Source organism: Lissotriton vulgaris, chromosome 1_1, assembly GCF_964263255.1.
Source record: "Lissotriton vulgaris chromosome 1_1, aLisVul1.2, whole genome shotgun sequence".
NCBI classification, from domain to species: Eukaryota; Metazoa; Chordata; class Amphibia; order Caudata; family Salamandridae; genus Lissotriton; species Lissotriton vulgaris.
Window position 1 is genome coordinate 1,047,895,537 of NC_141685.1, and position 25,911 is coordinate 1,047,921,447.

Below are 25,911 nucleotides of genomic sequence, written 5' to 3' on the forward strand. Positions count from 1 at the left end.
TTTGAGTATCTGCCATTTATTGCAGTATTATACCTCTACTTGTACTTTGTACGCCTTTGTAACTTGCACACATATCACTTTTTCCTCCTGTAATGTACCGTTTGCTACCTCGTGTAATTTTGTTTGCTCACAATTGTCCCCTTTGCCTCATGTAACTTAACGTTTGCTTTTGTAATTTGTTCACTTGTAATTTTCTCCTTATGTATCATTACTGTTCCTATTGTGAAGCGCTCTGACACCTTCGGGTAAAGTCCGCGCTATATAAAAACGCATAAAATAAAAATAAATACACCGAAATAATATGGAGTTTGCTTTATTTCTTTCGTGTAAAAAGAAAAAATGTGCGTCCATTTTGTACAAGAATTGTGCTTTTAAAACATGGCCTTGAAGATCGTGTTCTTTACTCTCAACCCCAACAGTTAAAAACTTTCAAGAATGTTCTTATCTAAACTCTGTGTTTACTGATTGTTTCGCTATTTTTCGTTATGCACATGCGTGGTCTTCACTAGCCGCCATATTGGATATGGTTGAGAAGAGATGTTCAGGAGCTTTGGACTTAGCCCACTCAGGAGGTGTCATTTCGTCATTGGCCGCTAATGATTTTTGTTGTCCCAGCATGCAACACTATAGAATAACCAATGGAAATCAATGTATACGGAAAGACTTGTTACCAGGGGTGACTGTAACCTGGAGGGGACGCTGTTACCAAGTAACGGAGCGAGCGAAGGGCAGCAACAGGAGGAGGGAAACACTAAAGATAGTAAACAGTAGGAGAGGGCTCCAGAGACTCTGCAAATGAGAGTTCTCTAGAGATAGAGAGAGACTGCCATCTCATGAGACCGACCCGTTCGAAGAGAGAGTGTCTGTTCCGACCGCGGAAATAGACCCCAACGCAGTAAAGGGAGGGTGCACATACAGGAGGAGGAGAAGCAGTCTGCGGGCGTGAATGGTGCAAGAGTGCAGAGAAGTAGGGAGAGTGGCTACATCCTCAAAGATTGGAGAGTGTGACTGCCGATAGAATCCTCCAAGCAGCGTGAGTCTGTCAAGTCGGGAAAATGCCTGTGACTGTCAGCCTCGAGACCGTTAAGCCCCCTCTCCATGAACAGATATCTGAACTCCAGAGGAAAATACAACTGCTTGGTAAGTGCCCCGTATCATATATCCTTCACTCCCCCCAGACAGAACTCTGGTGCGTCTAGCTCTTTTTATAGACACGTTACACGCAGAGTTCGGGATGGCATTTTAGCCTGGGCGGGCCACAAGTAAACTTCTCGATTCGATGTAAAACTTTTTTCGGCTCAGAGACAAAAGGCAATAAAAGTTCATTAAAGAAAGCATCATCATAAAAATCCATAAATATGCAGCGATATATTAAAATAAAGATAAAACCCAGCTTGAAACCCCAACATAAAATACATTGCAATACTATACGTTTCATGAGTGTATGGCAGCCAAATATAAAGTGCAATTCTAATACAAACCAAAGGGTTCATTGGGGCAAATAAAAAATTCAAAGCCAATCTGAAATCCCTGATATTACTTTCAAGGTAAAGTGGTTTTAGATAATATTTTCTTAAACCCTCTTAAAACCACAAAATAGCATAAAGTGCTGAGTGCTTTGAGCGGAAATACCTAAAGCATCTGAACCAATCAAACACTCACACCCATTCAACAGATCTGGGTTTAATCCATCACCGTTCTTTACCCCACTCTGCCACCCCAGTTCAGACATGGCCATATGCAAATCCGTCTGACCCTGTGCCTCATGGGAACAGTCCAGCCCGAACTGCCAAGCCATGCCTTCCCTGGACTGGAAACAAGCTTCCTAGGACCGGTTTCTGGCATTGCAGCCGTCTTCAGCCAGACTTGCTTGAATCCAGTGGCAAAGTGAGCAAGGGACTTACGTCTGAGCATACCCTGCCAACTTATGGCGAATAAAGCAGTACAAAAGGGGGTGGTAATGGACGAAGCATCTGAACCAATCAAACACACACACCCAGTCAACAGATCTGGGTTTAATCCATCACCGTTCTTTCGCCCACTCTGCCACCCCAGTTCAGACATGGCCTATGCAAATCAGTCTGACCCTGTGCCTCATGGGAACAGTCCAGCCCGAACTGCCAAGCCATGCCTTCCCTGGACTGGAAACAAGTTTCCTAGGACCGGTTTCTGGCATTGCAGCCGTCTTCAGCCAGGCTTGCTTGAATCCAGTGGCAAAGTGAGCAAGGGACTCACGTCTGAGCATACCCTGCCAACTTATGGTGAACAAAGCGGTACAAAAAGAGGTGGTGATGGACGGAGCATCTGAACCAATCAAAAACTCACACCCAGTCAAGAGATCTGGGTTTAATCCATCACCGTTCTTTAGCCCACTCTGCGTGTGACATGCTCCAGCGTGAAGAGTCCGACTGCGGACTCGTCACGCTGGAGCATGTCACAAGCCGAAAACAAACTGTCCGGATCCGGGGACAGTGATTGATTTCACACAAAATAATTTACCCATTTCCGTCTCATCGTGAAGAGACGGTACTATATAAATGAATGCCACTGCCTGAAAAATATTCTCTAGAGGTCCTTTGGTGTTTTAATTGCGCACACTGACCTGGAACGATCATTTGTTCGGAATCCCTATTCGTGATCTGAGGCAGTCTCTGTAGACACATACTACTGTTGGATATTCATAAGAGGGATTATATTTAAACGACAGTGGATTATTATCCTAGTCTCCACCTATCTGCACGTTGATTGACTTAATTTCGATTGAAGACCATCCACCTTTCTGCCCTGAGGAAGCTCCCTGTGAGGGAGAGAAACGCGTTGGCTGATTCTTTTATAATCAAAATGATGAACTTTTCTAAATTTTTTAACAAATAAAGAAGGAATAATACTTACCTAAATCTTGCCTGTTTGGACTTTGTGATTGTGCGCCCCCATTACCTTTAAAACGTTCTATGATCTGGAAACACAGTGACGCCATTCAGCAGCTGACGTCAGGGTTGGCAGCACAGCTATAAATACATATTTGGAACTGGGAGTAAGGTGCGGCATCTTTGAGGCCCGCTGCTACTTTTTGTTATAACACTCAAAATTGTTGTTTGATTTACCCATTATAACCAACCCTTCTAGTGGTTCCTCACTGAATAAAAGCTCTATTAAGAACACCTTCCTTAATTACTAAAAGGAATGTCGAACACTTGAAGAATACATAGACCTTCTCAATATAGCCAGGAAGACAGTATGTTGGCTCATCGTCTCCAATGGATCGCATCCTAGCAGTCTTTCCTATGCACATGAGGGGGTACAGTGGGACAACATACCCAGTTGCTAGGAGATAAACTGCTCATCCAAGGAAAACACCTAGTGTGCCCTGGCTGTTCGCAGGGATGGAATCTCTAGGGATAAATAACCTTTTTACCTGACTGTGTAGAGGCAGTGCTCAGGAAGTTCTCATACCCCACATGGGTTTTAGCAATTCTTACAGTCCAATTCAATTGTATCTAGGAGTTTGTATAGCACCCGTGCAGGGGATACCACATTTTCTTCAGAGTCACTGGCAGGTGCACACAGAACTCATCATGACATTATATGCACTCTTTCTGTAGACCCTCAAATACACACCTATCAGTACTGTGGGGGGTCATACCCAGGAGCTTAAAAAACCTTTTGACAGCTCTTGAGCAGGATGCCCAGGATATTACATAATTTAATGGGAGAAACCAAGAAATGCAGTGGCTCTAGAAGAATCAATTGAATCAGCAGCACTTAGTCAATGTTGTATCTGGGGTTTTCAGTTTCTTTGGGAAGTTGTAAGTGTTTATGTAATTTTATTAATTGGGCTTGAGCTCTTGTCATACGTTGTATATCATTAGACTCTCTGGATTCCAAATGGCAGAGCTAGGCAGTTGGAGATTGAGATATGAGGCTTTATGACAGAAGACAGCAGCTTCCTGTATTTATGAAATAAATTAGAAGTTACACTTTACTGCAGTCTTTCTCCTTATTTATGAACACGTCTCAACATAATGGCAACAAGAAGAAACTTACTGGTGTAGTTCGGGAGGCCGCAGTCGATTCACCTCCTTGACAGCTGTAAACTATTCCTCATTTTGGTGTCATCTGGTTATTCTCTTGTTGCGACGCTGCAGTGATTCTTAGCATCGACTCACCGGCCATTTTAGATTGGGGCATGGAACACAGCATCCATCACGCATTGATGTAAATTCAGCATCAATTTTAGCTTGGTCATCTGCATTGAATGCTGACTCGTAAGTGGTGGAAGATATGATTGCATGACCATGTCACATTTGCTGTCATTTTGGAGTGGTAACAATCTAATCCCTAGAAGAAGGGAACTCTCTAGGTGGTTTGTTGGTGCACAGTCATGACGCGTTTTCTGTGAAAATTAAAAGCCACCTCATTTGTTTCTTTTGGATCCTTCAGTTTCCTTTGACCATAAGATTTATCTAGTTGAAATATTCCTGTCAGAATTGGCTGGACACAAGCCCACAATTTTACATTAGTGCACTGGATCAAGTGGAAAACTGTGCTTTGAATAATTTTCAAAATATGGCTAGCGGAGGTCATGTGCAACAAGCGTCTGGAGTTTTTTACAGAGCTCGGGTAGACTTCAACATCAATGGAAGCATTAGATTAAAGTGTTTCAGAATTACGCCCTAGCAATTGATGGTTCTACCTATTCACCACCCCGAAAATTGGCACTTTTTTTTATTGCCAAGGAGCTGAAGGACAAAAATGTTTTGATCATTTACTGGAAACTCAACCGGATGAATCGGAAGAAGATGGATGGACTGTATACAGTAAAGCACTAAAGAGGCTTTCTTTGCAGTTTTCTGAGTTGAGTGTGGTCGTGGGAAGATTTTACTTTTATTCACAGAATCAATCCAGTAGTGAAACTATTGAGCAGGATGTTGCTTCTTTGAGGATTCTTGCAAGCATGTGTAATTTGGAAAATTGCGTGGACCCATACATCAGGGATTAAATTGTTTTGAATTGTGCTTCAAGAAAAGTTAAGGAGCACGTATTGTATTATGCGAATCCCACACTTAATGAAACAATCAAAATTGCTAAGAGTATTGAACGCTTGGCAGAATCTGTACATGTCTTAACCAAGGATGTTAATGAAGGAGAACATGAAGGGATTCATGCTCTTAGTAAAACTCAAGACAAAGTGCATGACGAGTGGGGGGTGGTGGTAAACTTATGCCTAGAAACACTAATTGCTACAGTTGTGGTTCAAGAACTTCATATTGGCAACAATTTGAAATGTCCAGCAATTGGTAAAAATTGCAGTAACAGCAAGAAGTTGGGTTATTTCATGCGAGTATGTAAGAGTACTGGTAATTTTAAAGTTAATAGTTTTTGCAATGAGGAAGTTCATGAAGTGAGAGAACACATGTCAAGGGTCATTTTATTCATACAAGTTGAGTATGATGAGGAAGAGATGTCAAAGAAGAAAGGTCAATTTTTTAAGGTTTAGATTGGAGATATTGAGTTGGGTATCTTGGCGGATTCAGGCTCACTAATAACAATGTTGGTTGTGGGAAATTTCAGAAGGCTATGGGACAGTAAGAGTTTATGTACATCAGATATTAGAGCGAGCTGTTGCATATGGAAATAAGGAAATTGAACCATTGGGATATTTTCAAAATGTTATTCAATTTTAATGCAGGGAAATTGCTACAAAAATGTATGTGGCAGTTGAAGGTATAGAGATCATGGACTGGGCCAATCAAGGCAGATTAGGGATCATTTTAAGGCCTGGTACTGATAACCCAATTATGCTTATCTCTGAAAAATATTATGATTTATCTCAAATTTTAAAAAACATGAAAAAGAATTTAGTGAGTGTTTTGGTGTGGTTAACTGTTTTGAGCATGACATTATTTTGAAGGAGGGGCCTATTCCAATGAAACATGAAGCTCATGGTGTTCCTTTTAGTATTAGAGATGACTTGAAACAACAGTGGGTCTGTGCTGTCATGATTGCCAAAAAGAAAGATGGACAGATACAGTTGTGTGTGGATCTTCAATAATTAAATAAGAACATTTTGGTAGAGTGCCACTCATTACTTAAAGTGCAGGAATTGTTGACACAATATATTTAAAAGCTCTGTATCATCAGGTGTCAGTCGAAAAAAAATTGCAATTGTTACATTTATTAAATCATTTGCAGCGTTACAGTATGCAAGGTTACCTTTTGGTCTTGCCTCTGTGGTAGTGTTTTCCAAAAATTGATGTTTCATCTTTTTAAGGAGATTCCTGGAGTGCAAGCATTCCAGAATAATATTCTTATTCTTGCTAAGGATGTGTGTGAGCGTATTTGGATATTGAGTAAAGTGTTAAGTATTTTGGAAGAGCGTGGCCTCACTGTGGCTAGGGAGAAGTGTAATTTTCTCACTGCTTCTGTTGATTATCCGGGTCAAAGAATTACTGCTGTCGGCATAAAACCCAAAGATGACTTACTTAGAGCATTGAAATAATCCCCACATCTGAAGGATAAGGATTAGCTCAAGTCATATATTGGGCTAAGCAATTATTATTCTAGATTTGTTCAGGGATATGCAACCGTCATGGAACCTTTAAAAATAATGTTGAGAAAGAAAGAACCATTTGCTTCGACTGATAAAGAACATGATGTTTTTGAGAATATTAAAATGATTTTGTAGAAGGTTCCTGCTTTAAAAACGTTTGTAACTGGATACCAATGTACTATTACTGTGGACGCCAGTGGTCTTGTGATTTCAGCAGTTGTATGACAGAGAGTGGGAAAATATGAGAACACCATAGCATTTGCTCTTAGGGATATTGAGGGAAGATACAGTACAATAGAGAGAGAAGCTCTTGCTTGTGTATTGGGCATTGAAAAATGTAAGACTTATGTATGGGGAACAAAGTTTATTTTGTGCACAGGCCTTTAAAGTATTTATTGGGCAGTAAGGGTACAGGATCTGCTTCTTCAATCTAGGCTAATAAAATGTTTGTTCAAATTGCAAGAATTTGATTTTGATGTGCAATTTATTTCTGCTGGGACCAACGTACAGAGCTGACTGTTTATCTAGGTTATCTTTGAGTGGTGATGTTGATAAGTGATGCCTGTTGGACAAAGAATATGCAGATGCTATGGTTGATGTCATCAAATATTGCCACGGTTGTATTCGGAGCAAGAAGGGCAAGACGAATAACAGTAAGGATGGTTCTATTAGTTAACTGATGCAATACTTGTATTCTGGTTAGCCAACAGTTAAGAGCCTCTCTTAGTCTTGAGAACATGGCGGCAGCTAGTTGAGCAGCCGCTTGCTCCCTGGAGGCACCTGCGTCCAGTGCCTTATGAGGTGAAGCTGGGGCACGCCCTACCAGTGTCGGAGCCGTTCAGAGTGGTTTTGCCTTCTTCCCTGCTTGGCTCTGCTGTGTTTTCTTTCCTTTTCGCAGGGCATGTGTTTGGGAGCCTCTGTTTCTGCAGTTTCTCCCCACATTTCTTGGTGGGTGGCGGCCACCCTGGAGCAGAGGAGGGGCAGCAGAGCAGCAGCTCGCAGGCTCCTCTGTGTCAGCACAGGCAGTGGCAGCACCAGTCGAGTTTTCGCCGCCCATGATCAGGCTGGTACTGGTGGGGAATTTTGCAAGGAGCCGAATGCAGGCACAGACTTTCCTTTGCGGGTCCTTCACATCTACTGCAGCAGGATCAGGTACAGGGAGTCCAGGCGAAGTGGGGGAGTTTATTGCCACAGGCGACATCTAGCACAGTGCTTCCAGTCAAAGGGTCAAGGAAGGGCAAGAGGCGCGGAGGGGCCACTCAGGGGCCAGTAAAATCAATATTGAAAGGTAAAAGTACTAAACAGCCCTGAGGAGAAATCTGGCAGTGGGAAGAATCAGGGAAAAGGTAGTGCCACCAGTGTAGACACAGAAGGCAGCTGCTCTTTCTTCCAACAGTGTGAGGTCAAAGGTAGGAGCATCAAGGCAGCGAGGGCTAAAAGTAATACTCTGGATCTCAAAGTTAGGATTACCCCCTCATTGCGGTCATATTTCAAGGTACAGCCACCAGTATTAGACATTGTGAAGCAGGGTGAGGCCCTTAGAATGGGTTCAGTAGTTCTGCCTGTATCAAACTCCTTAATGAAGGGGATGGAGGACTCCGGTGGTCCCCTGCCTATAGCATCTACTTCAACTTTAACTTCTGATAGTATCTTAAAAGAAGCCTTGAATAAAGGACAGGATATGGAAGGGCAGAAGCCCTTGGCATCTCTAGGGGTGAAAGTCAGTTGTGATGCTGAGGTGGATAAAGGCTCCAAGGACCATGAATTCGGTTGCTTCTCTGGAGGCTCTCTTTTCCACCCCCTCGGAGAATATCAAATGTGGGTTCTCAGTATCTGAAGCCAAACAAGGAGAGATTAGGAACGTTTTTGAGGTGAGAAGAAAATCGACCTCCTAAATAGTAGAACAGACACCTTGGAGAACACAGTGGGAGAATTGAAGGATGGCCTTGGAGTTGCTAAAACTGACATACTGATTCTCAAAAAGGAGGAGTTGGCTCTTCGAGATAGGCTTGAGATGTTGGAGAAAAATTCCAGAAGAAGCAATTTGCGTATTTTGAATGTCCCGGAGGGACGGGAAGGGGACAATCTCAAATCTTATATGATTTCACTTTTAAAAGAATCTTTGCAGATCGAGGAGTCAGAGGAAGATTTGATGAAGGACATCCAGAGGGTTCACAGAGACCTCTTTAGAAGGAACCCCAACTGAACAAAGCCCAGGAAAATGCTTATTAACTTCAATACCTACTTCTTGAAAGCAAAGATCCTCAATATGGCCTTAAAGGGGAAATCATTGAAGGCCAGAGACTTTTTATTTGAAATTCGTTCAGATCTGGCCCGAGTCACCCTTGACAGGCAGTGGGAGTTGGACAGGAAGCTGGACAAATTCAAAAAGCTTGGTGCGGTGGCTCAACCTAAATTCCCAGCTGTTTTGAAAAGTTATGCATAATAATAAAATGCATAATGTAAGATCGGTACAAGTAGCAGATGACTTACTAGAAAGTCTGGGGAAGGGCAAAGTATAGCAAGCAGGCCTTTCCCTGGGGGTGAGGCACCCATCCATTGTATCCACTTATAAAGAACAATATGGTAGACTTCGCTAGTAGGACTTCTAAAGACATACTCCTATCTTTTTTTTTTTATCCTAAATAGCAATAGAGAGGTAATTACAAAGTCATCACATATGGGCCTACGTTGGGACACTTAGTTAATGGAAGTTAAGGCTCGGGCTAGCTTCTCCTCTACTTCCTTTTTTGTTTTCTCTTCTTGATTACAAGGGACGTAGTGGGCGGCCACGGGAGACAGAAACTGAACTCTATCTGTCCAGGTAAATGGGGGGTGGTCTCCTGGGATGGGTCCATTCGGAGGAAGGGGGGGTTGGGTGCACGGGGCGTGGAGCATAGGGGTAAAAAGTTAAATCAATTCCTCATTCGCCTTCATTTTTGTACGGATTGCCCTAGTGGTTTTGTAATTGGTCTGGTGTTGGCTCTTTTTGCGACCTGGCAGACTCATGACTCTCGCGTATACCTCTAAACCGTCATGAAACCGATTCAGCTTTTGTCCTGGAATCTTAATAGCCTGCTCGTGAAAATCAGAAGGGTAAAAATTCTGCAATATATAAAAGATTCACCCGCGCAGGTCATTATCCTTCAGGAAACTCACCTTTTGAAGGAAGAGATCTCTGAGGTATTTAAAAAAATAAAAAATGGGTAGATTATTTGATCTACTCCAATCAGAGTGCCAATATAACGGGTGTTGCTATATTAATTAAGAAGCAAGCAAAAGCCCGCATTTTAGATTCTCTGGTTGACCCATGTGACAGGTTGGTCATTGCGAAGGTTATTATCTCGGGTTATCCACTTACCTTGGGGGGCTATTACAGCCCAAACCAAGATGACCCCATCTCTCTTAAAACAATTTTTTCGAATCTCCTGGATTACCCAGTGATCATGGCTGGGGATTTTAACATAGTCCTGAACCCCAAATTGGACAAGTCGACAGGAAGTAGAGCTATGATGCCCTTTAGATCCCAGATGTACCTCAAAGCTATGATGGCACAGACTGGACTCTGTGACGTTTGGCGAGACAGATCAGGTTCTCAGCTGGGAGTTTCATACTACAATAGTAAATATGGCAACAAGTCGAGAATCAACGACATCTCTGTTGGTCACAGCTTGAGAGGTAAGATTAAGGACATTGGTTATTTAACTCCCCATCTGTCCGATCATTCAGGGGTCTGGTTGAATCTTGTCCTGGCAGACAGCACTCATCGCCGCCACAGACGACATCAGGCACCAACTAGACAAGGCGAAACATCAGCCCTCATCCTCCTGGACCTGTCAGCCGCCTTCGACACGGTCTGCCAACGCACTCTAAAGACACGCCTCCTAGAAGCCGGAATCCAAGAGAAGGCTCATGACTGGACCACGTCCTTCCTCTCCGGCAGAACCTAGAGCGTCCGCCTCCCACCCTACCGATCCGAAGCCACTGACATCATCTGCAGCGTCCCCCAGGGCTCATCCCTCAGCCCAACGCTGTTCAACATCTACACACGCACAAGGGGCCCGCCATCACAACCTCAAAATCCTCTCCTACGCTGACGACACCCAGCTCATCCTCTCCCTCACCAAGGACCCACACACCGCCAAAACCAACCTCCGCGAGGGAATGAAGGCCGTCGCCAATTGGATGAGGAGCAGCCGTCTGAAGCTGAACTCGGACAAGACGGAGGTCCTCATCCTCGGACCCACCCCCACAGCCTGGGACGACTCCTGGTGGCCGACCACACTGGGAACAGCACCAACACCCACCGACCATGCACACAATCTAGGATTCATCCTCGACTCCTCCCTCTCCATGTCTAAGCAGGTCAACGCCGTCTCCTCCTCCTGCTACAACACCCTCTGCATGCTCCGCAGGATCTACAAGTGGATCCCGACCGAAACAAGAAGAATGGTGACACAGGCCCTCGTCAGCAGCAGACTGGACTACGGCAACGCACTCTACGCAGGAATCCCAGCCAAACACCTACGACGACTATAACGCATCCAAAACGCCTCCGCCCGACTGATCGTCAACGTCCCCCGCTGCAGCCACATCACCGCCCACCTGAGAGACCTACACTGGCTCCCCGTCGGCAAGAGGATCACCTTAAAGCTCCTCACCCACGCATACAAAGCACTCCACAACGCCGAACCAGCCTACCTGAACAGCAGACTCAGCTTCCACATCGACACCCGCCAGCTCCGCTCCGCCAGCCTCGCCCTCGCCGCTGTCCCCCGCATTGAACTAACGACCTCCGGCGGCAGATCCTTCTCCTACCTCGCCACCAAGACCTGGAACACCCTCCCTACCTACATACGGCAGAGCAGAGACCTACTCGCCTTCAGAAGACTCCTCAAGACCTGGCTCTACGTGCAGTAACAGCGCCTTGGGATCCTCGCGGGTGAGTAGCGCGCTTTACAAGTACTCTGATTGATTGATTGATTAATTGATTGATTGGATGTTTGATCGAACTCTACTTCTTGATGGCGAGGAGATTAAATATTTTTCTCAGGAGACTGAGGGCCGTTTGGGTGTCAATGTAGGCTCGGCTGCAACTTCGGTGGTTTGGGATTCCCTGAAGGCCTTTTTAAGGGGCATGATCACGAGTAGGGTTTGTTTCAGGAACAGACAATATAGAGAAGAGGTGGCTCACAAGGAGGCAGAGTTGAAGGTAGTAGAGTTGGGCCTAAATAAGAAGACTGACTCTGAGGAACGACAGGAAAATGTGGTTAAATTAAGATGTTTAAAGGATCAGATAGACCCCATTCTTCAGTCTAGGGTTGCACATAGATGGGAGGCAAGTAAGCTTCCCCTTTTTGAGTATGGAGAAGGTACAGGCAAGCTCCTGGCATGGAAGGCTAAGTCCGACAGGTTGCGCAATCTGATCAAACAAATCGATAACATGGGTGGGGCTACTGCTCTCTCCACAGATGAGGAGATAGGGGTCGCTTTTTAAAAAATTTCTTTCAGGATGTGTATCAAGAAGATAGTGCGGTGGACAAAACCGTGGCCATGGAGTGGCTGCATGGGAGCACGCTTACCCCCTGAAGTTAACTCAGCAAGAACTAGAAAGAGACATTTCTCAGGATGAGGTGAGAAAGGCTATTCTTACCTGTAAAAGCGGAAAAGCTGCTGGCCCAGAGGGGCTGCCAATAGAACTTTATAGATCTTTGGGAGAGGTAGTAATTCCCATCTTGACGCAGCCTTGTAATGAGATCTTATCTGAAGGTGTGAGGCTTCCAGGTTCGTGTGGCGAAGCTACCATCACCTTGATCCTGAAATCGGGGAAAAACCCAGCCTGCTGTGGGTCTTATAGGTAACCCTGGGCATAGGACTACGCTACGCTCATGTTGTTTGCGCAACTATGCGCTATGCCAATTGCACGTAGCACAGTGCAAAAACAATTAGCATAGCGTAGTGGGCTTTTTTTGCTTGCTCGCGGTCCTCAAAGTCAAGTTGGCGATCGCGAGGAAGCAGAATGACATCTCGGCAAGACTTTTTCCTCGTTCGCGATCAGCAACATCAAGTTGCCGATCACGAGCGTGGAAAATAAACCTTCCGGCGAGATTCTCAACGCGGGGAGGTCAGGTTTCTCATTGTGAGTGGTCGCGTAGGCTCGCAACCGCTCACGATGAGAAACTACCAGTCCGCGTTGAGAAAATGGCAGCTCGACTACAAATCTACTCAAGCGGCAGAAAACGACCGCTTGCACTGTGCAAGCTGCCGTTTGCAATGATTGCACATTGCCGACAAGCATCCGGCACTGTGCAATCAGTGCGAACAGCATTTTCCCTACTGCACTACGCAGTTTGTGTAGCTTGCATAGTGCGAAGTGCACTTCGCGTAGCTACGCGTAGCGCGACTATGCGAACTACGCTCAGGGTTACTTATAGGCCCATCTCGCTGCTGAATGCAGATGATAAAATCTTTGCCAGAATTATGGCGGCCAGGTTGGGCTCGGTCCCGGGCAATATGCTTCAGACAGATCAAAAGGGTTTTGTTAAAGGCAGGAACATATCTGACCTTACTTATGATTTTATTGGTGCAATCGACTTGGCCACAACTTAATCGCTTCCCCTCGCTGCAATAACATTAGATGCCACTAAGGCCTTTGACATGGTCAATTGGATGTACCTATCTGCAGTCGTGGAGAAATTTAATCTGGAGACAATTTTTGCCGTGCTATTCAGCTGATTTACCAAGATCGGTCAGCTAGACTTCTGGTTAACGGTAACTTGACAAGACCTTTTAAGATCCTGAGGGGTACTAGGCAGGGCTGCTCTTTATCTCCCCTCCTCTATGACCTATATATTGAGCCTTTTTCTCAGCGGTTAAGAGAGGAGGTTAGCATTTTACCATTTGAGCATGGGGCTTGGGAGAGGAAGGTGGGCCTAGACGCCAACGCTATTTTGGTTTTCTCTGCGGACCTCGCTAGGACCTTCTCCGCTGTTATAAGGCTGGCAAGAGATTTTGGGCAGGTATCTGGTTACGAGTTGAATGCTGAGAAAACTGAGGTCATGGCCTGGAATTTGGCAGAATGTCAGCACCGGACCAAGCGCAATATGAGGTATTTGGGGGTCAGAATAGTTCAAGATATTGATAAGATCTCAGTGACCAACTTGGCGAGCATTTCAAGGGAGTGCCAAAAACGTATGAAGTCCTGGGTTCATCTCCCTTTAACCATTCTCGGGAGGATCAACTTGGTAAAGATGGTGGTGCTCCCAAAAATCACTTTCCTCTTTAATGCCATTCCATTGTACACTTCGACATATCGGCTATAGTTAAGTTCCAACAGGTTATCAACTAATTTCTCTGGGCGTATAGAGGTACCAGGATCTCCTGGAAGAAGCTGAGACGCAGGAGGGAAAAGGGAGGACTTGCATTGCCGGACTTGCAATATTACGCTTGGGCCTTTCAACTGTCGCACTCTAGGATGCTCTTAAAAACCCCAGATAATACCGGGGTGGGGGCTATGTTTTCTGCAATGATAAAGGGGGCAGGTCTATCTCAGGAGGGTTTCCTGTTCAAATTTGAAGAACCAAAATTCTTCAAAAAGATCAAACTAAAAGTCCTGCAGGAAATGGCTAGAACATGGGCTAGTATTAAAAGGTTGACAGGACCTAATTACTTTTCAAGCCGGGCCCCCCTTTGGGACTCTCCAGGCGCACCAGATTGCCTAAAGGACAGGCTAGCTCTTCCACTTAGAGTAGCTGGGTGTTAGAAACGGGACCCCTGGCTGGCCAAGGCTCGCGCCAAAGTCAGTCCGAGATCACCATTCCCAAGTCAGGGCAAGGAAGTTACACACCAAGGTAACCCCTTCTCACCCTCTAGGTAACGTGACGCGAGCAGCAAGGCTAATCTCGGAGGGGATGTGTAAAGCGTTTGCGCGCGCACCCAGCAACAACACCCAAGGCCCACCACAAAGGAAACTCCACACAAGGTTATATCAAAAAATAGCCTTTGTATTATAACGAAACACATTAGATAAAACACACATTTTACAATGTGCCAACAGGCACGGGCAGAATTTACAGGGGATTATGTACAGGACAGGGCCACATGGACAACTGTTAGGGGTATGCACTTTTTAGAATTAGCACTTGTTGTAATTAGTACTTTGTAGGAATAATAATACTTGTAGGTATAACACTTAGCATATAGAACCTATATTAACTGTAGAATCAAAATAGTACATGTAGCACACAACCAGTAATCACTGGTAAAGGGTAAATACCTCCTACGCAACCCTAACCACCTTAGGAAAATCACGCAGGGAACTAGGACCTTATTATCAGGACCTATAGAAGGCAAAACAATCACCTAAGCAGGTCACATTTAGCAAAGGGAAAGAAGCATAAAACAATCACCTAAGCAGGTCACATTTAGCAAAGGTAAAGAAGCTTAAAACAATCACCTAAGCAGGTCACATTTAGCAAAGGTAATAACAATTGCGCAGGAAGTCACATTAGCAACTAAATCATAAATGCGCAAGAATCATAGTAGCAGATAAACCATAAATGTGCAAGGTGCACATGGTACAACACTAGAACTGTCCCCCAGGCCAACTGGCCTCGCAAGGGTTGAAATGCCCTTAGTCCAAAATATCAGGGCAAGCTGCGCAGGCAGCAAAGAACAAACCTAAACGTGGCAACTGCCCACGAAGTGCTCGGCAGTTGAAAATACTGATGGGCCAACGTTGGAGCCTTGTGGGCTCAAGAACAATTATGGGGCAAAACACAGCGTGGGAGCCTCGGGGCTCTGACCAACTACACTCGTGTCCCCCAAGAGCCTTGCTGAGTTCTCAGTCACAGAATGGCCCTCTGAGCCTCTCTGGGGCTCTTAAAACAAACATGTGCTGTGAGCCTCTCTGGGCTCTAGAACAAAGAACTGGCACTCGAGCCTCTCGGGGCCTTACAAACAACTGTGGGGGCAAGTGGGAGCGGCCCGCTGACTGCTGGGGCCACTCTACCACGCAAGGAGCATGCACAATGCCCCCACGGCGCTCATGGGCTCTGGAAACCACAACTGGGGCGATGGGGAGCCTATCAGGCTCTAAAAGTAACTTGCCCCCACGAGCCTCTCGGGGCTCGCAAATCAAAATAGGCCGCCTGAGCCTCTCGTGGGCTCGTGAAACAGATATGTCACCTTGAGCCTCTGCGGCTCGCCAACCAATGGCGGCAATGTCGGTGGAGTCTCTTCTCGGGGGACTCTGCAACAAATGGGGCCCCACGGGCCTCTCAACCCGAAGGCACTCGCACTGGGGGGGAGGGGTGGGCACCGGCAATGTGCCCCGACGCCCCCCTCTCCTTCTCGTCACTCACCGGCTGTCTCCGTGCAGCGGCGGCTTCTCTGTGCGGCGGCGGCTCTGCTGGGGCCGCGGGCGGGGCTCCTCTTCCTCGGGGGAGCCTCACTAGGCCCTGGACGGCTGCCAAAGACTCCTTCTCGCCCTGAGGCTGCGGGGCGGGTCTCCCGGTCGGGCCGCGCAGGGATTGGCCGGCCGGCCACACATTTCTGGGTTGTCGTGGGCAGCGCGGCGACCCGTTTCATGCCCTTGCAGGCGGGGTATCACTATCCGAGGGGTAGGCTCACTCTTGATAAATTAAAATATAAAAATAGCGGGCAGGCCCCTGGCGGGGTGGGCACCTGCCAGGGACAAAATAATAGAAATTAAGCGAGGTGGGCACTCGCCAAGGCAACCACAAGCAGGGTGGGCACCTGCACAGCAAGCAAAGCGCTCCCAGCGCTAGAGGTAAAAGTAAAGCGCTCTCAGCGCTAAAGAGAACAAAAAGTCCAGCAAGAGTCTGTAGGCAGGCAGGGGGGCAAGGCTGGGCCCAGAGCCAGCTCACTGGGTCTCCAGGCAGGGAGACAATCCAAGTGGCGGTCCTCCTGGCCCCAGCAACAGCAGCAGCCCCCTCAGGCAGGATCCTGGAACAGAACAACATGTAAGGGGACACAGCCCCTTCTTATACTGTAAAATCCTTTGTCTCAGGGTGCAGGGTGGGGGAGAAACCAGTCGCAGCTGGTTTTGGAGCACCCTTGATGTGCTCAGCCCCTCACTCTATTCACTAGGGAGGCTAGGGTCGTTAGACGCACCACAGGGGGCGGAGCCAGTATTGTGTGGGGAAAGCCCAGCCCTATTCAGGAACCAGGTGGAGCCCTACCTCACATCACTCCTGCTAATCTCTCCACTCACCACTGGGCAGATCCATCCAGACTTCCTGGAGCCAGGCTTGCCAGCCAGCCCTAGCCAATCACACTCCAGCACCCTCACACCAATATCTAGAAGTGGCACTTCGACACAAGACACAATCATGCCACATACATCATTGCGAAGCATTCAATCACACGAGTCCGCACATACCAAACTTGAACCTGCACTCCCCGCGCATCAGGAACTACCAGGGACACAGACATTCCCTATGCATTCCTATGGGAGGGCAGGCCAGCCTTACTACACGCACGCACTTTACTCTGGGACACAGGGAAAAAGTGCGCAGAGACCAAAAATCATCAACACAGATCACATATTAAAAGCAAAAAGATTAGGGGTGAACCTGCCATAAGGGCCAAGTCCAACACTGGGTTGAAGGTGTGGGGAGAACTGGCTCATGAGGGCATGCTTCAGTCTTGGCCATCACAACATCATAACAGGGTGGAAGAGGGTTTGTCAAAATTCAAATACATTCAGTTACAGATTTGGACCCAAAAATTGAAAAAACCCATAGGCATAGGTAATACTCTCGAGGAGCAGCTAGTTACAAGACCGGCTGGGAGGAAGGAGGTCTCCTTCCTGTACTGGGCTATTGAGGAGGCAGTAGATGGGGATTTTAAAGTGGCCGAAGACTTGTGGGGGGGTTACTAACCAAATGAACAGAGGCAGCATCTGTTGCAAACATTCTTTAACATCTTGTTCACCACTGTTAAACCAGCTTGGTTTAGAAGGAACCATTTGTTCACCCTTCAGAGGGCCTATTTATCTCCGTCGAGGTTGACCAAAATGTCAAAGGGGCCTCCAAAATGCAGTTTGGAGAGTGCCTCGGATGTACATATGTTTGTGGAGTGCCCGGCAATAGCAGAGTTTCGGGAAAGAGTAGGAAACACCATTACGGATATTCTAGGCCGCCCAATACAAATGAACATTACCCTGGTAATCTTTGGAATATCCAGTGAAATTACAGGCCATGCTAGATCTTTCCTTTTCTATGCTATGCTGCTGGCGAGGAGGGAGATATGCTAAGGATGGGTAGAAGCTGTACCTCCTCTGTATTCTGAGTGGTTGTCCTCGTTATTTACGACATCTAGGATGGATCAGTGTAGAACCCAAAGCAGGAAAAAGGAAGCACTATGGATTTCTTATTAAATTGGTTCAGTGCTTAGCTTGGGAGACTGGATAGCCCTCCCCCTCTTTACCTATCTATGTATACATTTTGGTGTATGAGAAAACTACGATGATTACGCCTCCTTGAAGCTCTCCTGACTGTTGGGCATTCCCAGTTTGTTTCATCCACCCGTTGCCAACATCAAGAGTTGCCAGGGTCTTCTGGACCGATTGATAGAGTGACCACCCCCTTTACTTTGGAGTTAGTGTCATCCTAGTCTGCTAAGGTACTGGTAGGCGGGGCGCTTTCTCCTGGTCCCCATCCAATGCCTACGTCTCTCTCATATTGAGTAATGGTACGGGCGTTTGGTATGGTCACTAATGGTCTGAGGTAAATGAGGGAAAAAAAGACGAAAAATACAGTTAAGAGTCTCAGTGGTGACCTATTGAATTTTTATCATGCGTCTTCAGAGTTATCTGTGAAAAACTGTATTTTTTTTAGGAGTGATAAGTTTGTTCTTTCGGTTGGGTTGCAGCAGAGGATTGTAAATCAGTCATTTTCTGTTCATCTAGGTGCTACATTTACAAATAAAGTTCTAAGAAAACCTTTTTTTGTGGACTGCTATAGATCAATTAGTGGATGCAACTGTCAATATGTGTTTAGTTTGCTTGTTATCTAACAAACATTGGCAAATGAGAGAAACTCCCTTGCAACCTGTTCCTTTTCCGGTTCGTACTTGGGATAAGTTAGCTTTGGATTTAGTAGAACATTAAAGGCAGCTTCCTCCACACCTGCATTTTATTATTGTACTTACTGAATAATTTGCTAGGTGGATTCATTATGAATTTGTGGAGAATATGAGCTCACAAGTTGCTTTAGAAATTTTAACTACGTTGTTTGCGATTGGAGGAGACCCTTTAGAACTTGTAACCGATAAGTGTGTGCAACTGGTTTCAGACAAAATGGAAACGTTTCTTAAAATCAGGAATATCAAACACTTTACTGTGGCTTTATTTAGTCCAGAAAGTAATGGAGCTGTGGAGCACAGTAATCGAATGTTGAAAGAAAGGATTCAAAGTGCTGTGACATGTGGTGTTGATGTTGAGGAGCTTTTGAGGAACAAGATTTGGGTGTATCATAATCACAATACCCCACACAGTATCACAGGAGTGTCTCCTTTTTCTTTGTTAAGGGTCAGGAAAGCTAGAACTGAACTTGTACTTGGTTGGTTGGAAAAAAGAAGTGTAGTGAGGATAAGAAAGTGTCTTTGGATGTCCTTTCTAAGAAGACTGAGAAGCAAAAAATAAAAAGAAGAATTATTTTGATTTCAAACGCAGACTGTGGTCAAAAGAGTTGAAAGTAAGTTGCTGGGTTATGTTGAAAGATGTGCGGCACTGACGGCTGGTGGTGTGTGTGCCTGGTGGAAGCGTGCACTGATGGCAGGTGGTGTGTGTACCTGGTGGAAGCGTGCACTGACGGTTGGTGGTGTGTGTGCCTGGTGGAATTGTGCAATGTGTGGCTGGTGGTGTGTGTGCCTGGTGGAAGCTTGCACTGATGGCTGGTGGTGTGTGTGCCTGGTGGAATCATGCACTGATGTCTGGTGGTGTGTGCCTGGTGGAAGCGTGCATTGACGGCTGGTGGTGTGTATGCCTGGTGGAAGCGTGCCCTGATGACTGGTGGTGTGTATGCCTGATGGAAGCGTGCACTGACGGCTGGTGGTGAGTGTGCCTGGTGGAAGCGTGCACTGATGGCTGGTGGTGTGTGTGCCCGGTGGAAGCGTGCACTGACGGCTGGTGGTGTGTGTGCCTGGTGGAAGCGTGCACTGACGGCTGGTGGTGTGTGTGCCTGGTGAAAGCGTGCACTGAGGACTGATGGTGTCTGTGCCTGGTGGAAGCAGGAGCATTCACAGTGATAGAAGACACAAATTAAACTGACAAAGAGGAGGGGAGAAGGGAGGGGGAGTGCGAGCGGAGGAGCATGATTCACAGCTAGAAGACACAAATGAAGCTGACCAGGAGGGAGGGGGGAAGGGAGTGGGTAGTGCAAGCAGAGGAGCCTGATTAGAGCAATAAAATCACAGGTGGCAGCTGTGCACGTGCACGAGGTCGTGAACGCAAGCTGTAGGCCAGAAAAAGCCTCTGGTGGCACTTTTAAAAGCCACTGTCTCAGGCGAGACCTAAAAATGTATATTGCAGTTTTCTTCCCCGTGGTCATTTGACATTCCCTAAAAGACAACACTGGTGGAAAGGGACTATATTGCAAATGGGTACTCCTGACAGTATCAGCTACGACCTGGTGCCAAAATGCCTGCACCACGGAGCATTGCCAAGCGAAATGGACAAAGTCGGCTTCGTCCGCACCACATTGGGGACAACTATTGGGAGGTGTAAGGGATAAACAGTGTAAAACCCTAGGTGTGAGGTAAGTCCAATGGATGAAGTTATAATGTACGATTTGGAAACGGGCATTACTGGAAAGACTGTGTGTTAGTTTGTTAACCTGTGTCCAGTCCCTGTCAGACAGAGGCGTATCGAGGTCCAGATCCCATGCCTGGTGCGCCCGGGGCAAAGCCCCAGCGGCCTCTGCCCACTTGGCTTTGTATAATAAGGCTATCAAATGACGTCCCGTAGGGGGCGTGGCTTGGAGCCGCGGATGGAAGCCGCCTAATTCGCGAGCTCCGCAACTGAGCCCGCATTTATCCTCGAACAACGACTCTCAGGGGCCCCCTGACCCAATGAGGTGGTAGACAAAGGGGTTAAGACCACTCGGCGCCGGACTAGGACAGGTGTCTGGCCGACATACCGAGTTTTGGCGACTGGGAGCTTGGCTGGTGGAGACGGAGACGAGCAGCCCAAAATGGCGGCCTGGCGGGGAAAACGATACCCAGGGACACTCAGAGCGATCGAGCACCAACGCCCTGCTGAAGCAGTTAGCGGACGGCGGACTGGGAGGCAGAGGGTGCTGCGGCACAGGCGTGTTGCTACCAGAGAAGAGGGAGTGTAGAGCGGACCCCCCCTACCCCAGACAGCGAAGACCTCAGGGCTACCCTGATCAGATGACGGTAGAGCCGCGAGGAGCAGTGGAACGCTGAGACGGAGCCCCTACGGAACCTCCGCTGTGGTGACTACTGGCGGTGCTCCTGGGTCCGGCACAGGACAGGATTGCGGGGAAGGGCTGGAGCGGTAAGCGGAGGGCCCGAGTGGGGGCCGGGGAACATTGCCGCCTCTGAGGTGAAAGAAAAGGTGGATCACAGCGCCGGGAGGTAGACCCTAAGAGGCCGGATGCATTGGAGGGCTGCCGGCCGTTGCCTGGAGACTGCGGGCCAAGATTTGAATGCTGGCTGGTGGTGATAACGTTGAGCTCTGACCCCACTGAGCAGTACTACATAGCTAAGGGCTGGCAGCTGGACATTGCTTTTTCCCTTGGTGGAGTGGCGAGACGGGGTGACATACAGGAGCTGGCGGATCCCCCCTCAAGTGCTTGACCGCTGAGTTTAGTGACGCCCCACACAGCTCGGTTTAATTGCTTGCTGCCCTGGCGATTGGAGGGGGTGAAGACACCACCAGTGAATCCGTCTGGTGGTCCACGGAGAACCAAACACGGGAGACACCGGGAGACGGCCGAGGGAGTCTGCTGGCACTGGCGCTAAGGCGGAGGTGACGACTGGAGAGTCCGGAAAACACGCTTGAACTGCACTTGATTGGGAACTGCTAAGGGGTGAGCTGAACACCAGCCTGGATATTAATGGGAGATTGGGAGCGCCCCTTATCGGTGTGGAACCCAAGAAGCCCTTCGAGTTGGATGCGCAAGGGGGTTTTTACCCCAGCGACAACCCACCATGGGGAAACCTAAAGGCAAGAAAGAAGGGGCTCAACAGCAGTCGGACACTGAACTACCGGGACACGGTGAACAGGAGGAGCAGGAACAACCACGCGATCCGCATCTACAGCTGCAACTGGACAACATTTTGGCGGCGATAGTGGACACCAAGACGGCGCTACAGCAGGATATAGCGCAGGTAGCCACGGGCCTGGGTCTCTTGCGAGCGGACCATAGTAAACTGGTGGATAGAGTTACAGCGGTGGAGGGTACACTTCAGACCATAGGACCGATGCAAACCGCCCTCATGGCCACTATGTCTGATGTTCTGGATCGAGTTGGAGCACTGGAGAAAAGGGCGGAGGAGGCGGAAGGGCGCAACCGCCGGAACAATGTCCGCATAGTGGGGTTACCAGAAAAAACGGAAGGGGATGATATGGTGAAGTACCTGGAGGACTGGCTCAAGACGGTGGTAGCTCCCGAGGGCCTATCGACCTTCTACACGCTAGAGAGAGCTCACAGGGTGCCTGCCAGACCGCCCCAACAAGGGTGACCCCCACGACCGGTGGTAGCAAGGCTGTTACACTATCGCAACAGAGACCTCCTGCTCCAGAGAGAGCAAATGTACAGTCCATACCAAGTGGGGAACAGCAAGGTAAACCTATTCCCGGATTATACATATGAAACCCAACGGCACCGGTCCTCCTTTTTAGCTGTCAAGAGAGAACTGAGGGAGGAAGGACTCCAGTATTCGTTGCTGTTTCCAGCCAGACTGCGAGTTATTGTGGATGGCTCATCATACTTCTATGACACACCGGAAGAGGCCTGTGCAAGGTTGGAACTATACAGAGCAGGGAAGGATGGCACAGGGCAACGAGCACGGGTTCCCCCAGACCTTCTACATCAGATGAGATCAAGGAGGCTCCGACGCCGCCAAAGAAGCTTAAAGAGACCACTGTCGCAGGAAGCAGAGGCGGAGCGGCAAGATGCACTTGATGCGTTGATGGCGCTGTTGGGCTCACAGGGACGACAGTCTCCAGAACGAACAGACTCCGACAAGGACAAAGATGGATCAGATGCTGAACAGTCTGAGGCGGACAGTGCACACCTGCCGGAGTTCACTCCGGCAACGGCCGACGGAATGTTAGACGAAGGTTAAGGCAGCTGTGGGGTTGATCGTAGTGAGCCGCACTGGACTTGCCGGACTTATTGCCGCAGGTTTGAAATGGGAATAGGGGGAAGGGGGGCAGCGGGAGGCAGCTGAGGGAATGTTGGACGAGGAACAAACTAACCTGGAGAGATGGCCGGACTACAGACTTGGAACCTGCATAGACTACCAGGCGCAAACTGTCCGGAGGGTTTAGTTCTGAGTTGTTGAGGGGAAGAAGGTATCCGAGGGGCCCGTTCATGGAGGGCTCAGTTGGACAGTGCGATCCAGAGGAATGGTGGCGGCTGCCCGCTGGTAGCCAATCCCCCTTTGTTGCCCTTAAGGCATGCCTGCAGTGTCTGCTGTTGGGCATTTGACAGATGTCATAGTTTGGATGGGAACTAGATGGGAGTTACTAGGTCCTGTTCTTGGGGGGGGGGGGGTGGGCGGGAGTTGGGGAGGGATAATCACTGACGCAGAAACAGAGGTACGATTTCGATTGCAGAGGATGCTATGGGAGAATGGATGATTCAGATAATTTGAGATGTATAACCTGGAATGTGAGGGGGCTTCATATTATGACAAGACGACATAAGATTCACGCCTATCTAGTACGCAGGGGAGTACACATTGCACTACTCCAGGAAACACAATTAACGAAGGCTGAAGGGGTAGCGCTGCAGCGTAGATGGAGGGGCCAAGTGTACAACACCACATACTCTGCGTTTGCTAGAGGAGCACTGATCTGGATTAGAGCGAGGGTCCCTTTTCAGATGACTAGGCAGACGATTGACCCTGGGGGTAGGTTTGTGGCCATTGAAGGGAAACTAAGAGGTAGGGACATTGCCTTCTGTAGTGTGTACGTACCTAATGTTGACCAGTTGAGCTTTCTGGCGAGGGTATCTGGGGCGTTGGCGCATTATCTTGCGAGTCCTCTGGCAATGGGGGGTGACTTCAATTCCGTTAAGGACATCTCCCTAGATAGATCGCATCCCCCCCCGGGCCGATTCCCTGATACATCGCTTGACCAAAGGTAGGCTAGATTGGCAGTCACGATGGGGACTGATAGACGCCTGGGGTGCGCAACACCCAAGGGACCGAGACTACTCCTATATCTCTGGCATGCATGAATTACACGAAAGATTGGATGCGGTGCTGTGCTCCCCAGCAGTAATGCGAGCTATTGTGTGGACTGAATATCTAACCAGAACGATATCTGATCATAACCCTTTGTTAGTTACCATGAACTGGATGGCTGGAATCTCGTACCTCCCTACTTGGAAATTGCGCCCCGAAACGTTGGATGACCCGTTTTTCCATGCCGCGCTGGAGGAGGGGATTACTCAGTATTTTGCGGAAAATGCTGGTACGACCACGACGAGGGCAACAGAATGGGATGCCGTCAAGGTGGTTATCAGGGGGCTCTGCATAGGGAAACATGCGGGAATACGGAAAGAACTCTTAAACGATCTGGACAAAGCTGAAATTAGGCTATGTGAGGTAGAATTAGCAAGGCCTGGCCACCCTGAACTACAGAAAGAGGTTAGTGTAGCGAAAGAAGCGGTGGCAGTAGAAGTGGAGCGTTTACGTAGTTTTGACCATAAGGCTTACACAATGAGAGCCCATGCGGAGGGAGATAAGGCGGGGACTCTGCTGGCCTGGTTGGCCAACCCCACAAAACTAAGTTCCCCCATCTTAGCTTTAGAAACAGAGGGAGACGAAATGGCTCATACCCAAAATGAAATTCTGCAGTGTTTCACGCGCTACTATGAGGCACTTTATAAAAGCAAGCTAGTGGTTGGGGAACCTGCCATCAATACCTTCCTGGAAGAATTGCAGATACCAGGACTAGACCAAGAGCAGGCGAAATATTTGGGTAAAGACATAGAGTTAGGAGAAATTCGAGGTGCCATTAAACGTATGGCCCGCAACAAAACCCCGGGTTGGACTACCCATAGAATTTTATGGGATATATGTGGACCTATTAGCACCGAGACTCCAGGAAGTCTACAAAGAGGTGAAAGAGTCAGGGCAGTTACCCCAGTCAATGCGGGAAGCGCTAGTGATCCCACTGTTGAAACCAGGGAGGGGGAGTAAGAATACGACCTCTTATAGACCATTGCCGATGCTAATCACAGACCACAAAATATTAAGCAGCATCCTGGCGACCCGGTTGTTGCAATACATGACCACGCTAGTCCAGGAAGATCAAGCTGGTTTCATACCGACGCGGAACACGACCGCGAACATCAGGCAATTGGTGCGGTTGCTGGAGGAAGATCACCCAGAGGCGCAAAAGCCAATGATACTGTCGGTAGATATCGAGAAAGCTTTTGATAGCTTAGAATAGGGGTATTTATATAAAATTCTGAGACGTTTTGGCTTGGGAGAGGGTTATCTGCAATGGACGAAGGTATTGTACACGTCGGCAGTGGCCAGAGTGAGAGTAGGCAGGTTGATATCCTCGCAATACCCGATGGAAAGAGGGGCGAGACAAGGGTGCTCGTTGTCCCCGTTACTGTTCGACTTGGCAGTGGAACCCCTCGCGGTTACGATTCGGACGGGAAACCACTATGGAGGAATGGGGAGCAGAGACGGTCAACAGTACATATCGCTGTACGCGGACGACCTACTACTCTTCCTTGAAGACGCTGACAGTGCAATGGCAGGAGCGGAAAGATTGCTCTCGGACTTAGGGGAAATCTCGGGCCTGAGAGTAAATTGGTCCAAGACATGTCTGTTCCCGGTAAGGCAGGGGGAGACCCGACCCAATATGGTTCGGGCGGTGAGGTGGGAACCCACCTGCTTGAAGTACCTGGGAGTACACATTTATCACACGGCGGCAGACATGCTGGAGTGGAATGTGGATTGCGGCGTGAGGGCGTTTTGGGCCACCCTCCCGTTGTCGGTGACGGGCCTCATAGCCCTCTTAAAAATTATAGCGCTCCCTCGCTTCTTATATTATTTTAGAACACTGCCAGTGTGGATACCTAGCTCCACTTTCAAATTACTGAAATCGCTAATAGTGTCTTTTC

General features: G+C 47.9%; 1 protein-coding gene across 1 annotated transcript in view; it reads left to right on the forward strand.

Annotated features, from left to right (window-relative positions):
- Nucleotides 1-791: 791 nt before the first annotated feature.
- Nucleotides 792-25,911, forward strand: part of ODAD3 (outer dynein arm docking complex subunit 3) — a 177,985-nt gene continuing 152,865 nt past the window's right edge. Inside the window, exon 1 of the mRNA XM_086962741.1 lies at nt 792-1,140. Coding sequence (XP_086818867.1) covers nt 1,056-1,140 — 85 coding nt within the window. The 5' untranslated portion in view covers nt 792-1,055. The remainder of the gene's footprint in view (nt 1,141-25,911) is intronic.